Below are 16,162 nucleotides of genomic sequence, written 5' to 3'. Positions count from 1 at the left end.
GCGCATCGTGCGTACATGGCCCATCTAGCGTAACGTGGGCACGCGGTGCGCGTAGCGCACCGCGTGCCCACCGTGCGTGCACGGCACTAACTGCGTAAAGTGGGCGCGCGGTGCGCGAAGCGCACCGCGTGCTCACTGTGCGCGCACGGTGCGCGCACGGTGCGCGCACGGAACGAACTGCGTTAAGTGGGCGCGCACGCCACGAATGGCGTAAAGTAACTTAGCATTTAAAAAACCGTACAAATTCACTGAGAAAACCATAGGTTTCACACACGTTATAGTTAGGAATTAGCATTTAAAAAACCTTGCAAATTCACTGAAAAAACCATAGGTTTCACACATGTTATAGTTAGCGGAAATTTTACTAATAAAAAACCAATGAAATTCCCCCGTTATAGTTAGTGCAGGAAACTATAACTCAGGCGACCGCAATCTTCTGCTGATGACATATGTGTCTTTATGAAAAAAAAATATTTGTAATATATGTATAGGTAAAAATTTATGGAAGAAGACATGGGCAAATAAGTGTCTAAATACAGTATTAGCATCAGCAGAGGATTGCGGTCGCGTGAGTTATAGTTTCCTGCACTAACTATAACGGAGGAATTTCATTGGTTTTTTATTAGTAAAATTTCCGCTAACTATAACATGTGTGAAACCTATGGTTTTTTCAGTGAATTTGCAAGGTTTTTTAAATGCTAATTCCTAACTATAACGTGTGTGAAACCTATGGTTTTCTCAGTGAATATATATATATATATATATATATATACCTTTGATAGTGGTCATTAAGAATATACGATTAAGTTCAGAATAAAACTGCTTAATTAGGATATTATTTTAAGGCTAGTCTTCCTTCCCGATGTCTTTACCGATGATCCTGGAAACATAATGAAGTAACAGGTGATGCAAACATGGTGAATTCTACTTCAACTAGTTTGATGCTTTTGTTCATCTGTCATATTTTCTGGCAGGTTTCTGCTAGTGAAAGCATGATACTTAATATTTTTTCAAAGCACCAATTCCAAATGATTGAAACACGTTTTGAATAGTTTTGTGAAATTACGAATAGTAAGAAATGTTTAGGACTATAAATCACTACTACAGTTGCGGCGAGAAAGTCTCCACCTTTTAATAGTGCTGCTGGTTATTTCTAATTTGGTAGTAGCTAAACAAAGCATAATGCTGGTGTTGACTTCTAATCCTTTAGATTGATGGCAAGTGTTTGCCAATTACGGATGGTCAAACAAAAAAATAGCTTTCATAACTCGCTGTGTTATAGACCGTTTATGATCTGTGCTGTGTTGACAGTCATATGCTGTTGCCCTTTTTTATGTCTAATGTGCCATTTCTTCAAATGAAAGCTCTTTCCATAAATTATCAGTTAGATGAGATAAAAATAATTAAAGGCTGTTCGATGTCAATTCATAATAGCGGTACTCTTCAGTGGGCGTATGCCTTGTTGTATCTCACATCTCATTGATAACTACCTCCCTTCTCCTTCACACAGGCAATTTTAAAGCAATACAACACTAAGCCGCGAGTTTGGCTACCATGAACACAGGGCACCATTTTGCTTTTAAAAAATTTAAATAAATTATCCTTGGGTTGATAATCTAGGGTACTTTCTAGGATGGGAGAGAATCCTTGCTGCAGCCGGTACCACTGGTAATGGTGAATTGACATGCCTTTTTCCTTTGAACTCTATTGATTACATATTCACTAATTTGCCTGCTGTGGCAAACATCCTTGCACTGGTCCTACCCAGTCCATAACTACTTAAGTGGGCCCCACAACAATTTTGCTTGAATAGACATTCATTCAATAATTATTTATCAGGCTGAACCGTTACTCCTATTATTTCCAAATCATAAGTTTGTAGCATGTGCTGCTGTAGACCAGATGCTCTGCATACTCCTGCCATCTAGTGCTGGGCGTGGATGTTTAAAGTTGCTTTCGGTCTCGCAGGGGTGGCTCCTCCGCTAATACGGAGGAGCGTCACCCCACTGCTCTCAGAGCAGGAAAAAAGGCAAATAAAATGATAACATTGTTTTTATCATTTTATTTTTCAGAGCTACGGAGCTGGGTTAGGGCAGGTTGGGGCTGGGATTACAGAGGGAGGAGTGGTTCATGCACAATCTTAAGTGTGCATGGCGGTTTGGCCGGCTGTCTTGGGCCGTCCAAACAGTCATGCGCACTTTGCATGTTCCCCACCAGGCTGTAATGCACAGCCTGGTGGGGAACATTCACAGACTCCCAGTCCCCATCTGAGCGCCGAACCACTGCGCTCAGACCAATCACAATGCTGGCTTAAGGGAGCCTGTGTGCTTCCTGCTCAGCTGCGGCCCGTGCAGGTAAGAGCGGTGGGGCCGGGTGGGGTAGGACGGGGGTATTTCGACAGACGATGACGAGGGAGAATTCGTAATTTATTTAATTTTCCCTCGTCATCGTCTGTCAAAATTCAAAATCCCCCCTTACCTGGCCCCACCTCTCTTACTTGCACGGGCCGCGGCTGGCCCTGCTTCCTGAACTCACCTGGAAGCGAAGCTGAGGAGACATGGCGGACGTGATAAGGTAAGTGTTTTTTTTATTTATATTTTGCCAACCCCGTTCCCTCCCAGCTGCCACTGGTCTCGAGATACCTCCTGACTCCTTCCTTACAGTTCCTTTCTGTATATATTCAATACTTGTATCTGACAACTTTGCAATTAATGGGTCTTTGATGTACTGTACCCCTAAAGTAAGATCTGATCAGGTTATATCAGGTACTGGACTCTCAATCACAAACAGTTTAAATGAAAAGAATGTTTCCGAAGTTTACCAAATGGTTCAATTCTCTTGCACAGGAAGTGCCTGATGCTTGCCGGCGCCTTCAGGACCCAGTTGGCTTTAAAGCTGCTTCAGTGCCTACGTGTTACAGACGCGCCCCATTTCTACGGGCTTCCTTCTCTGGAGAGAACGCTGAGAGGAATGGTGCATGTCACTGCACTGCCAGGGTGGAGCTCCTATTCACCTACCTTTGAGCCTTTCACAATCTGTACAAAATATCTGACTGGCCTTCTTGAGGTAATTTAATTGTTGTTTTGTGTATAACTATGAAAGGTACACCGTAGCATATTTGTGTTCATGTTTAGTGTTTGCCGCTGAGTGCCATGTTATCAGTATCTACGTGCAGATTATTGGGCAGTGCTCAGGTGACTGCAACATTTTACTAAACTCTCTTAGGCTCACTGTCTGTTTTGCTGTTCCTGGATTAAGAACTATTGTTTGTATTTCTGATATATTATAACAAGCTCTGTATTCTAGTTGACTCTCTTTATGAAAATATTCTGAGACATGCCCAACTCCACTGTAATTCATTGTGCCTATAATGCAGTTTTTAGTGTTGTACGCCAAAAGTGGAGGTCCTGGCAAACTGATTTGTTTTTGGGCTGAAGTGGCTGAAACAATTAAATAGAAGGTAGGGAGAACAGAGAGGAATTCTGTTGGATTTCTGTTGTTAATGTAGTAACAAATTACCTAGTAGGTAAAACATAGCACTGAAACAGCTCATTCTTTTTTGTTCGACACACCTGCCAGGGTTCCCATTGTGTGACACGTGCAACATCTAAAAAAAGCAGACATAGAAATATACCTCTGTCTTGTAGAATCAAGAGGAGCCAAAATATTGAACTGCATAATTACTGGGCAACACTTGTTCTTTGTAGCAAAGATTTACCAAGCACTACTGTTTCACTCCTCAGGTAGGCATATTTTGCTAGTGCGGTATGGCGTAATTTCCTAGTTCACCCTGCACTACTCAGTCCCACCTCTCTGAGGGTAATGCTTTGGGTGCCCAATTATAAGGCAAATATTTAGCAGGAAGAAGTGACCATTAGAAGAAATATTTACTTATCTTAGGTAACAATGTTATTCGTAGTCAGTCTCTCTCCGCAGATTCCTCACCCTCCTCCATTTTTTGTGAGATAGTGCTTTTCATAATAAGATCCCAAGGTAAGCAGTATTGGTTCTTGTATGAGGCTGGCTTAGTATATGGTGCACACTTACTTAAGTGGTGCACATTGTACTAATCCAGGGAACCCTTTTGGTGATTTTAGTGGTCTTTGATAACCTTTGAAAGCTTGCAAGGCGTAGCTGTGGAGAGTAGCCTTCAGGCTTATCTTGAAGGAGTGTTAAGTAGCTTGTTGCACCAGGCTAATCATGTAGTGTAGGTTAAACTTAAAAGAACCACACTGTGTATATATAAAAATGTCTATTTATTACACAACACTCACTAACACATTGGTATATCTCCTACCCTGGCCTGAGATAAAAGCACAAATACACAACAATACTTCAGTTGCAAGAAGGTAAGTAGCACAAAATACAGGGGTCTCCAGGGGGAGACCAACCCATATATTAAAAAAGAGAAATGCAAACTGCGACCAAAGTACCCTGACCAGGAGACTTAGAGGAGCTAGGGACACAAGGAGCCTCCCAAGGTAAGTACCCAGGGTCCCCAAGGAGGTTGTGTGCAGAGTGGAAATATAGCCGCAGGTCCAATAGAAGTCAACGGGGAAGTCGTGGTTGCAGTTTTTAAGTAGAACCCTGAAGAAACCCCATGGAAGACAAAAGGTTGGAGAGTCACCACACCCATGAATACCCCAGGAAACCTACACCAGGGAAGCTGGGTGCACTGTGACATCAGAAACCGCCCTAGACCACAATGGAGGGCTTCAGTAAAGATGCCCCTGGAGAAGACTGTGCAAGAGTCCGGTGGAATCCAAGGGTGGATTCTTGAAGAGGAGAACCTGTAAGCAGAGGGGACAGAGTCTATGCACCTCGTAGATGACCATGATGGACGGGAGACCAATGCCCACCGATATCAGACAGTTCAGAAGTGTTGGCGGTGACGTCCAGGTGATGCTGAAGAAGACCAGGAGCTGTGCATGAGCTGTCCCACGTCGGAAGTCGAAAACTAGGGGGTCAGTGTCCGGCAGGAGAGCCTCCAAGCCTTGGCAGCGGCAACTGGCGTGGGAAGTGAAGAAAGAGCAACGTTGGGACCAGCAAGGTCCAAGGGTCTCAGCATATGTAGGAGAGTCAGAGCAGGCCCCAAGCAAGCAGAGGCGTCCACTGAAGCAGGAGAACACCCGCAGGAGAACCCACATGCTGAAAGCACAGGAGTCGCAAGAGGACCTTGAGCAGCTCATCAAGAAAGAAGCCAATGTTCAGAGGGTACAGTGAGGATGCTGTACTTTGTAGTGAGAGATGCTGGAGCTTTTTGTAGCCCCAAGATCTCTGGAGTGCAGAGCCAACAAGTCTTGGCAACGGCAATTCGAAGCGGTGCACAGGGGTTTGGTCCCAGCGTTTCCGACTCAGGATGCTGGCTTCAAAATTGCAGAGAGAACAAGTCAGACTTCGAGGGAGTTGCATAACCACCACCTGTGTTGCTGAGCCTTTCGAAGTCTGTGGAACGTGAGGAGCAGCAGACCAGTCAGATTTGTTGCGGTGCCTGCAGATGCAGGGGAGTGACTCCCTCACTCCACCGGAGATTACTTTGGGTGTCCTTGATGCCCAAAGGTCTGTGGAAGATCCTGTAAGAAGCACAGACACAGACGATGAAGAAGACTTGCAGAACAGTGAGACCAGGAGCAGCAGGAGCCTTCCTTAACCCCTTCGCTGCCAGGCCTTTTCCCCCTCCTGTTCCACGCTTTTTTTGTGCTATTTGGGGTAGTGCGCAGTGAGGCCCCTGTAAATTTTTGACCACATAAGGTATCCACGCCAAATTTGCGTCCTTTTCTTCCAACATCATGGGGATTCTAAAGGTACTCGGGGTTTGTGGATTCCCCTGGAGGGGTCACAGAAATGAGCCAAAATACCGCAAAATTTTGTTTTTTTGGGGAAAAATGGGAAAAACAGGCTGCAAATGAAAGCATGTGGGGTTTTCCCTGCACATGTTATCAAAAAAGGGTTTGTGGTGCTGAAATCACCACTTTCCCAGCTTTTAGGGGATACCAGACTTTTGTCAGAAACCCAACATTTGTTGCACAGTTTTGGCATTTTTCTGGGACATAGCCTATTTTTGCTATTTTTTGTGCTTTCGACCTCCTTCCAGTTAATAGTAGAAATGGGTACAAAAGCAATAATGGATCCTGGAAAGCTATACATTTTAGAGAAGTAGACAAAATTCTAAATTCAGCAAGGTGTCATTTATGTAGATCCATCAAGGTTTCTTTATAGAAACTAACAGTTAAATATAGGATAAATTGAAAATTTGTTGAAAAAAAACAGCCTTTTGTGTCAACGTTTTCACCTGTAACTTCTTCTAATTATGACAGCTCTTTGAAAGCAATATACCGTTACATCCGCGGTACATTACTGGTTGTGGGGATATATAGGACTTGTATGTTCACCAAGAACCCGACGAACCCAGAGCCAACAACTGAGCAGCAACTTGCAATGGTTTTTTATTATGTACCGGGTATATAGTAATTATTCTGTAAAAATGTGTACATGGAAAAATCGGTATGAAAGACACCTATGTATTTCTGAAATGGGAACAAAATATAGAGTTTCGAAACAGTAGATATTTGCACATTTCCGAAATTGGAAATACTCATACTAGCATGAGAATTATCTGTCATTTTTTAGAATGACTTCTTTTTTACACAATGTCTTTCATTTGGAAGGCAGAAATGCATCAAAAGTCAATAGGTAATAACAGTTCCTTTACAAATCTGAATTACCCTAAGTCTCCCGATAAAAATGGTACCTCACTTGTATGGGTAGGCATAGTGCCCACGACAGGAAATGGCTCTAACCCCAAAGTGAACACACCACATTTTCACAATGCAAAATTACCCTTTTTTAGCAAAGTGCCTAGCTGTAGTTTTTTAACCCTAGCTCTGCCGGCACCTAGGGAAACCTAGCAAACCTATACATTTTTGGAAACTAGACAACCCTGGGAATCCAGGAAGGGGTGACTTGACTGCCTCTCACCAGGTTCTTTAATCCAGAATCCCTTGCAAACCTAAACATTTGTAAAAAAAAAAAAAAAAACATTTTCCTCACATTTCTGTGGTGTAAAGTTCTGGAATTTGTGTGGATCCACAAATTTCCACCCACCCCGTGTTCCCCAAAGTCTTCCGAGAAATATGGTACCTCACTTGTGTGGGTCGGCCTAGTGTCCGCAAAGGAATCGGTGCAAAACGCAACATGGACACACCTCAATTTCGCAGTGAAAAATGACCCTTTTTTGGCAAAGTGCCTAGCTGTAGTTCTTGAGCCATAGCTCTGCCGGCACCTATGGAAACCTAGCAAACCTATACATTTTTGAAAACTAGACACCCAGGGGAATCCATGATGGGGTGACTTGACTGCCTCTCACCAGGTTCTGTTACCCAGAATCCCTTGCAAACCTAAAGAATTGCCAAAAAAAACACATTTTCCCCACATTTCTGTGGTGGAAAGTTCTGGAATCTGCATGGATCTTCAAATTTCCACCCACCCCGTGTTCCCCAAAGTCTTCCGAGAAATATGGTACCTCACTTGTGTGGGTCGGCCTAGTGCCCGCGACAGGAATCGGTGCAAAACGCAACGTGGACACACCTCAATTTCGCAGTGAAAAATGACCCTTTTTTGGCAAAGTGCCTAGCTGTAGTTTTTGAGCCATAGCTCTGCCGGCACCTCTGGAAACCTAGCAAACCTATACATTTTTGAAAACTAGACACCCAGGGGAATCCAGGATGGGGTGACTTGACTGCCTCTCACCAGGTTCTGTTACCCAGAATCCCTTGCAAACCTAAAAAATTGCCCAAAAAAACACATTTTCCCCACATTTCTGTGGTGGAAAGTTCTGGAATCTGCATGGATCCACAAATTTCCACCCACCCCGCGTTCCCCAAAGTCTTCCGAGAAAAATGGTACCTCACTTGTGTGGGTCGGTCTAGTGCCCGCGACAGGAAACGGCGCAAAACGTAACGTGGACACACCTCAATTTCGCAGCGAAAAATGACCCTTTTTTGGCAAAGTGCCTAGCTGTAGTTTTTGAACCATAGCTCTGCCAGCACCTAGGGAAACTTAGCAAACCTATACATTTATGAAAACTAGACACCCAGGGGAATCCAGGATGGGGTGACTTGACTGCCTCTCACCAGGTTCAGTTACCCAGAATCCCTTGCAAACCTAAAAAATTGCCCAAAAAAACAAATTTTCCCCACATTTCTGTGGTGGAAAGTTCTGGAATCTGCGTGGATCCACAAATTTCCACCCACCCAGTGTTCCCCAAAGTCTTCCAAGAAAAATGGTACCTCACTTGTGTGGGTCGGCCTAGTGCCCGGTACAGGAAACAGCGCAAAATGCAACGTGGACACGCCTCAATTTCGCTGTGAAAAATGACCCTTTTTTGCCAAAGTGCCTAGCTGTAGTTTTTGAACTCGGTGCTCGGCGGCCACCTAGGGAAACCTACCAAACCCACACATTTCTGAAAACTAGACACCCGGGGGATTCCAGGGAGGTATGGCTTGCATGGATCCCCCAACGATTCCTTACCCAGAATGCCCTGCAAACCTTAAATTTTGCTGAAAAAAATCACCTTTTTCACACATTTTTGTGTGGGAAAGTTGTGGCATCACCGGGCTGACACAAATTTCCTACCACCCAGCGTTCCCCCAGGTCTCCCGATAAAAACGGTGCCTCACTCGTGTGGGAGGCCCAAGTACCCGCGACAGACAAGGGCCCAAAACGTATTGAGACGACATCAAAATTGCCTACCTCAAAATGACCTGGTTTTGCAAGGGGGGGTCACCTGTGCTCAGCGGCCACCTAGGGAAACCTACCAAACCCACACATCTCTGAAAACTAGACACCCGGGGGATTCTAGGGAGGTATGGCTTGTGTGCATCCCCCAACGTTTCCTTACCCTGAATCCCCTGCAAACCTCAAATTTAGCTGAAAAAATCACCTCTTTCACATATTTTTGTGTGGGAAAGTTGTGGCATCACCGCGCTGACACAAATTTCCTACCACCCAGCGTTCCCCCGGGTCTCCCGATAAAAACGGTGCCTCACTCGTGTGGGAGGCCTAAGGACCCGCCACATTTCGGGCAGCCCCCACCCTAAAAAAACATAAAAACAAATCCCTGGTGTTTAGTGGGCTTTCTGCCCCCCGAAGGGGCAGATTAGGGGCCACTGCCCCATCTGCACCCCAGGGGGGGGCAGGAAGACTGTAATAATTGGGGGGTGGGGGCATGGGCCTGCCCATTTTGGGCAGCCCCCACCCCTATTTTTACTTTATAAAAAATTCCCTGGTGTCTAGTGGGCTGTTTGCCCCCCCCGGGCGGGGCAGATTGGGGGCTACTGCCCCCTTCTGCCCCCCAGGGGGGCAAAAAGACTCAATGTTGCCAAAATAATCAGGGGGGAGCAAAGGCCCTTGCCCAAGTAGCCGCTCCCCCCTCCCTGGTGTCTAGTGGGTGGATCCCTGCTTGGGGATCGCCCTCCTGTGGCAATCCCGAAGCAGGGATCCACTTTCCAACGATACCTCTCCCGTCTTTCTACGTGCTTAGGGGGCTGAGATAGCCCCCTGAGCACGTAGAAAGTGAAACTGAAATGAGCCTCTTGGCTCATTTCAGTTTCGGTTTCACTGTAATGATGTCGGCGCGACATGCGCGCCGATCGTCATTACAGGGAAAGCAGGGGGGGGCCTCGGGAGCTGGGGAAGCTCTTCCCCAGCTCCCGAGGCTATTATGAATTGAAGGGAATCCCTCTAGTGCCCGCACAAGAGGGATTTCCCAGGGTATGCCTCATGACGAGCTGGACTCGTCATGGGCACACGAAAACTGTGTGCCATGACGAGTCCAGCTCGTCATGGGCATTCAAGGGGTTAATCCAGTCTCGGTTCCAGGCCAAGTCCAAGTGTCCAGATGGTCGAAGAGTGATGCGGTTTCAGGCTTGATTCTTGTCCCACAGCCAATCTGAGGACTCACCCACAGGTAAGCCCTTAAATACCTTAGGAAGGGGGTTAGGACGAATTAGGGGTCCCTCACAAAGGGGGTGGACAGAGTGGAGGATTATCCCATGTCCTTTGCCCAGTTTCTTGCAATCATTTGTTCTTTTTGCAGTTGTTACCCGAGTGGGACAGGTATGCCCATAGCAAAAACCAAAGGAAATGATGGACGGAGACAGGTATGCCCATGCCACTGGAGTCAAGCTAGCCTGGCTGATGAGGGGTGAAACCCTGAAACCGGCCCTAGGATGCTTGTTTCCAGTCCAGGGAGGACCAGGCTTGGCAGTTTGTGTTGGATTGTTCCCATAAGTAGCAGGGTCAAGAATGATGTGCATATGGCTGGGTTCAAACTGGAATGGCATGGGGAGCAAAAAACTATGGATTTCGGTCCAGATATCTGTACTGGTTTGAATGTATGACATTGTTCTGCATTCTGTTAATCAATTGTTCTTTTTGTAGTTTCTTGCCAGAGTGGAAGCCAATGGGTCCCTGAACTGGCTCAAACTGGAGTATGCTAGGAGAGCACCAAATGTGTCCTTCAAAGCTGTCTGGTGGTGCTGGCAAGCGCCCCACCCAAGCCCAATAAACTAAGTTCTGTCTGGGAGGTAGTCACACCTCCCTGTGACAGGAAATCTATTGTTCTACCTTCCCCTGCTCGAGCTTGGCTTAGCAGCAGGAGGGCAGAATCATGTCTGTGGTCGGCAGCAGCACTAGCTTGCAGTCAGAGCCTGAAAAGCTGTAACCGGGAGTGCAGAGGGGTACCCCAAGTAAGCCCCCCCCCCTCCTCCAGTGCATGGGATCAGACTTCCAACACTGGAATTGGTGTTGGGGTATGATTCCAACATGTTTCATACCAAACATGAGCATGTTTTGGTGCAGCTACTATGTAGTTAGACATCTCGTAATCACTGATGTCCACAGTAGGTATTAAAATGGCTGACCATACTTACAAAGCCTGGAGAATCGACACCAGAGTTTGTAGGGGTATCCTTTTCTTGCAGGGATACCCTCACACTTATAAACAAGTACCCTGCCTTCAGGACTGAAAGGCCTGCCGTAGGGGTGACTTATAGGTTTTAAGTGTAGTGACCTCAGATATAAGGAAACTTATATCTGTTGTTAGAGGTGCAAGCACCAACTCACACAGGCTGCAATGGCCTGTAGTCACAGGTTGAGTGGTCTCTCATGGGTGGCACAATACATGCTGCAGCTCATGGGAGACCCCTGCTGGGCCTATACCCTGGATACCTTAGTACCAAATACTACGGACTTACAAGGGAACACCAGTACCAAATTGTGAATGTACAGAAGTACTTACCATCGTCAAATTCAGGGAGAAAGCACAGTGACTGGGGTCCTGATTAGCTGGATCCCAGTCAGACTAGTCAAAAACAAAGTGTGGGTAACAATGCTAGAAGGATCCTATCTTCCTATAGTTTTACTGTTTATTATCTACTGTTAATAAGCTGTCTCGGTTCCTCTTTGTGCGCCTTGGTTGAGCCCAGAAAGTAAGTAACTGATGTCAGTGCACCACTCGCCGACTTGTATAGGCTGATGTCTCATACTAGGCAGAAGAGCTGTGGCTGGAGTCTGGCACCTGGGGTATATTTTTAAGATGAGGAATCTGCAGTAAGGTATAGTGTTTACCAGCACAATTACTGTGAAATGTATCTGAAAGAGACAGTTAGTTATAGATTACATACCTTAAACCAGTGATACTCAAAGTACGCCCCAGGAGCCGCATGTGGCCCTCCTCACCTTGACATGCGGCCCCCTGGGCAGCAGCAGCACTGGGCTGCTATTTACTCAAATCAGCACTAACATGAAGAAAAATGTTAAATATACAGCAAGCACTTATTTAAAGGTTAATTGCAGTTAGGGAAAGGAAGTAACGAGGCCCTTAACTTTAGGAACACCTTCATTTTTAAAGACAACAAACATGAAAAAATACAATAGTCTTTTCAAAATTCAAAAAGTGTATTTCATGACCTGTAGAAACATTTCACCTTGGTAAATTAAATTTTCGCAGTGCATTCAGAGGTATTTTTCTTAAAGTGATGGTTTTCAAGCATTAATTTAGAAACTTTCTTTCTCCCTCCACCCTGACAACAATTTCATTATTACATCCAAGCACAGGAGGTGTTTTTTAACAGCACACATCCTGAAGTCATGTATTTAGAGTTTCTCTTGTATATGATAATGAAGAAAAAGGAGGGAAATTGAAATAAAACAATTGCCCAGGGTCACACAAGTCAGTCAAGTGTAGAAGCCGGGATTCATCCCAGGTTTTCTGGTTTTACATTGCTCAATTTTCAGCCACTAAATAAACATGCTTTGCATCTCCTACTTCAACTTTACACCCCCCGCTGGCATCAGTGCGGCCCACGGTCACACCAAAGACCAAACTTTGCGGTCCTGATAAAATTTTTGTGAGTACGCATGCCTTAGAATTACCCCCAGGCATCAGACTGGATCCGGAGAATTTTTTCTTAGCAGTACTCCTGCGCGTCGGTAGGTGGCGTTGGTCGACTCCGCATCTGCGTTGTGGTCGACGGGATGACGTTGCTTTATCTACCTAGACAACGCCCTTGCTCACTGATGTCAGTTCTTTCTTTTTCTGCGCCAGCCTACCGCAGGTCCGTAGAGAGCTATCCCTTAGTCACTTTATGACTAACTTTTTTTGATTTTTTGTCGACTTCTTTTCGAGTCTCCGAATCCTAGTGCACAAGGGATGTCCCAACGCCAGACCGGTTTCAAGCCTTGCGACACCTGCCACAAGCTGATGTCTATCACGGATCCGCACCTCATGTACCTTTGGTGTCTGGAGTGCGACCACGACCCGAAGCCGTGCTCCGACTGCGGGTCCAAAGTCTTTGCGGGAGTGGTCTTGAAAGTTATTGGAGCCCCCGCGGTCAGCTCCGCGTCGTTCCCGGTCTCGTTCGAGAGGAAGGTCTCAAGGCCGCCCATGGAGCCCTAACACCTTTTCGCATTCCAAGTCTTCAAGGTCTTCAGGTAAGTACAAAAATAAGAAGTCGAAGAAGCACCGTCGCTCTTCGCCTTCTCCCTGCCGATCGGCTGACGCGATGCTGGAATCAGAGCGTCGTCGCTCTAAGGCTCCATCTCAGGTGCCTGTCTCTGGGATGACCCCGCACCTCGCCCCATATCTGGGAGTCGAAGTGTCTCCTGCCCAACTTTGTAAGTATTATGAAGCCCTCCACCTCATTTTTGGCCAGCCCGGTCGGGCCCCAGGCCATTGATACCGGGGTCTCCGGCCTCAGTTGGCCTGGGTCCGGATCGACAATGGTCAATCTTACTGGCCTTCCCCAGTGCTGATCCCAACGATGATAGACCCAGCTTCAACCGTGCCCCAGGTCAATGGCATCCCCATCCTCACCCCCAAGATGGACCCGGAGTGTTGACATCGGTACCTAGGCTGGAGGGTACTTTTGTTCCCCTGTTCATTCCTAGTGTTCCCTACCAGGGAGATGGTGATGAGGACTGGGAGGGGTCGCCGCACCCTTTGGCAGTCCACTTAGAAGAACCGGACTGGAATGAGGAACTGGGTGACGCCAGTGGTCTGGACACTTCCCCAGACCTTGGCATGCTTTTTCCCCCTACCGTGGCTACTGAGGAGGGAGCGTTATATGCTGTGGTGGTGCGAAGGGCGGCCGAGGTCTGGGGTCTTGAGCTTCCTTCAGTGGCAGTCAGGACTAACCTCCTGACAGAGGTGCTTCAACCTGCGGCTTTCTCTTCGGAACCCCTCCTGCCCTTCATTGAAGCCCTCACTGACGTCCTTCTGGGCAGATTGTCCAGGCCCAGCACAGGGGCTCCTGTGGAAAGGTCGATTGCTGACTCACTTTCCTCACCCAGCATCCTTCCCCCAAGAGCTTGGTTGTCCGAGGCTCGTCTTCAATGGGCGCATTCCCATCTATCACCCCCAGATAGGGAATCCAAGAAGCTGGATCACCTTGGAAAGCGTATGTTCTCTTCCTCCAGCTTGGCGCTGCGGTCCGTGAATACCGCGTGCCTCTTGGGCTGATTCTCCCATACCATCAGGGATACGGTCGCGCAGGTGCAGCCTCCATTTCCGAAGGCGGCCCGGGTCATTCTTTACCAGGCAGTGGCGGATGGGAGAGATGCAGCCAAATTCCCGATCACTAGGCAGAAGGATTGCCACGTTTGTAGCCCTTAGACACTACGGCTGGTTGAGGATGTCTGGTTTTTTACAGGATGTCCAGTCAACACTCATTGACATGCCCTTCGATAGCCATCGCCTATTTGGCGACAAAGCAAACACAGCGCTGGAGCGCTTTAAAGATTTACAGGCTACGGCCACATCTTTGGGTCTCACTGTGTCTTTCCGTCCACCCCAGTCTGCTTTTCGCCCCTTTCATGGCTACGGAAGGGGCGCCCAACCATGTCCGGCCTAGTCTAGCCACGAGTTGACACAAGCTGCCCAGCCTCTGCTTGCAAGCAGACGTGGGACCCAGTGACCTTGTGGGTCTTGGGAACCAGCGGGCAGGCCATTTCACCATGTCACCCTCTGCCGCAGCCTCCAAACCCTCCTAGTCTGACATTTCAGGCCCCTCAGCGGCCAGTGGGCGGCAGGATTCACCATCACCTCTCCCACTGCACTCCATCACTTCAGACAGGTGGGTTTTGCAAATAGTCCGAAGGGGCTACTCCCTCCCCTTCGAGACTACCCCTCCCTCCATGCCACCATCTTTTGACCGCATGTTGGAGGATCATTTGGCTCTTCTCCGACAGGAAATCTCTGCTCTTTTGGCCTAAGTAGCAATAGAGAGGGTACTGACGCCAGAAGTAGGCTGTGGTCCTATCCTAGTCCTCCGGGCCCTTAAACGCTTCCTCCGGGAGGAGAAGTTCAAAATGCTCATGTTGGCTGAGGAGACTGGATGGTGGTGCTGGACTTGCAGGATGCCTGTTTTCATATTCCCGTTCTGCCAGCCCACAGGCCTTACTTGCGGTACACGGTAGCCATGAGCATTTTTAGTTCACCCTGCTATCCTTTAGCCTTACCAGTTCCCCTCGGGTGTTCATGAAAGTGATCACAGTGGTCGCTGCTCATCTGCGCAGATTAGGGGTTCCAGTCTTCCCCTATTTCGACGACTGGCTGTTAAAGGTGGGCTCGCCCCAGGCTGTCACCTCCAGAATACGGCTGACCACCTGCACTCGCTGTGGTTAACTATAAACGTGCCGAAGTCACACCTGACTCCCTCTCAGACGCTCATCTGGGCTGTTCTGGACACAGTACAGTTTCTGACCTATCCTCCTGAGCAGCGAGTCTGGGATATTCGGGTTATGATACCGATGTTTCAGCCTCTATCCCGGATTTCGGTGACAATGGCCCTGAGGCTGCTGGGTTTTCTGGCCTCCTGCATCCTGCTGGTGAATCATGCCAGATGGCATATGCGGACTCTGCAGTGGGACCTGAAGTTCCAGTGGGCACAGCATCAGGGGAATCTCTATGACTGCGTTCAGATCTCGGAGGGGACTGCACAACAATTGCAGTGGTGGCTAACGAACCAAGATTGGGTCAGAGTCAGATCCCTCTCCCTTCCCTAACCAGATTTGACAGTGGTGACAGATGTGTCACTTCTGGGATGGGGTGGCTATCTGGGAGAGGTGGAGATCAGAGGTGTCTGGTCTCCGGCGCAGTCCGGGCTCCATATCAACCTGTACCTGGTGGAGCTCCTGTGATCCACTTGGCACTGAAAACGTACCTTCTCTCTCTCAAAGAGAAAGTGGTGAAGGTGTTCACCGACAACACCACCGCCATGTTGTACTGAAAGAAGCAGGGCAGGACAGGACCGTGGACCCTGTGTCAGGAGGCTCTTAACCTCTGGACATGGCTGAAACACCAGGGCGTGACCCTGGTGGTTCAACACCTGGCAGGCTTTCTGAATGCCAGGGCGGACGAACTCAGCCGCCGGTGCTTGGTGGATCACGAATAGCATCTTCACTCAGAGGTGGTGCAAGGTCTCTTTGAGCGGTGGGGAGAGACTTGGTTAAATCTGTTTGCCACTGAAGAGAACGTGCAGTGTTAGCAGTCCTGTGCGTTAGAGTTTCCAAGGCGGTCCTCGTTCTGCGCCGCTTTTCATCGCGAGTGGAGTTGCGGCCTCCTGTACATCTTTCGGCCTGTACCACTTCTACACAGAGTGCT

General features: G+C 47.7%; 1 protein-coding gene across 4 annotated transcripts in view; it reads left to right on the top strand.

Annotated features, from left to right (window-relative positions):
- The window catches only part of RTTN (rotatin), a 1,165,399-nt gene that overhangs the window by 753,720 nt on the left and 395,517 nt on the right, over window positions 1-16,162 (top strand). For all 4 annotated transcript variants that reach the window (XR_014961587.1, XM_085605903.1, XM_085605904.1 and 1 more), the window contains exon 29: window positions 2,847-3,066. Coding sequence is in view for 3 of the 4 variants with exons in the window: in XM_085605903.1 (XP_085462029.1) it covers window positions 2,847-3,066 (220 nt within the window). In the remaining variant the exon portion in view is untranslated. The remainder of the gene's footprint in view (window positions 1-2,846; window positions 3,067-16,162) is intronic.

Source organism: Triturus cristatus, chromosome 5_1, assembly GCF_964204655.1.
Source record: "Triturus cristatus chromosome 5_1, aTriCri1.1, whole genome shotgun sequence".
NCBI classification, from domain to species: domain Eukaryota; kingdom Metazoa; phylum Chordata; class Amphibia; order Caudata; family Salamandridae; genus Triturus; species Triturus cristatus.
The sequence above is the reverse complement of the archived record's forward strand: the minus strand, read 5'-3'. Positions and strand labels throughout refer to the sequence as shown.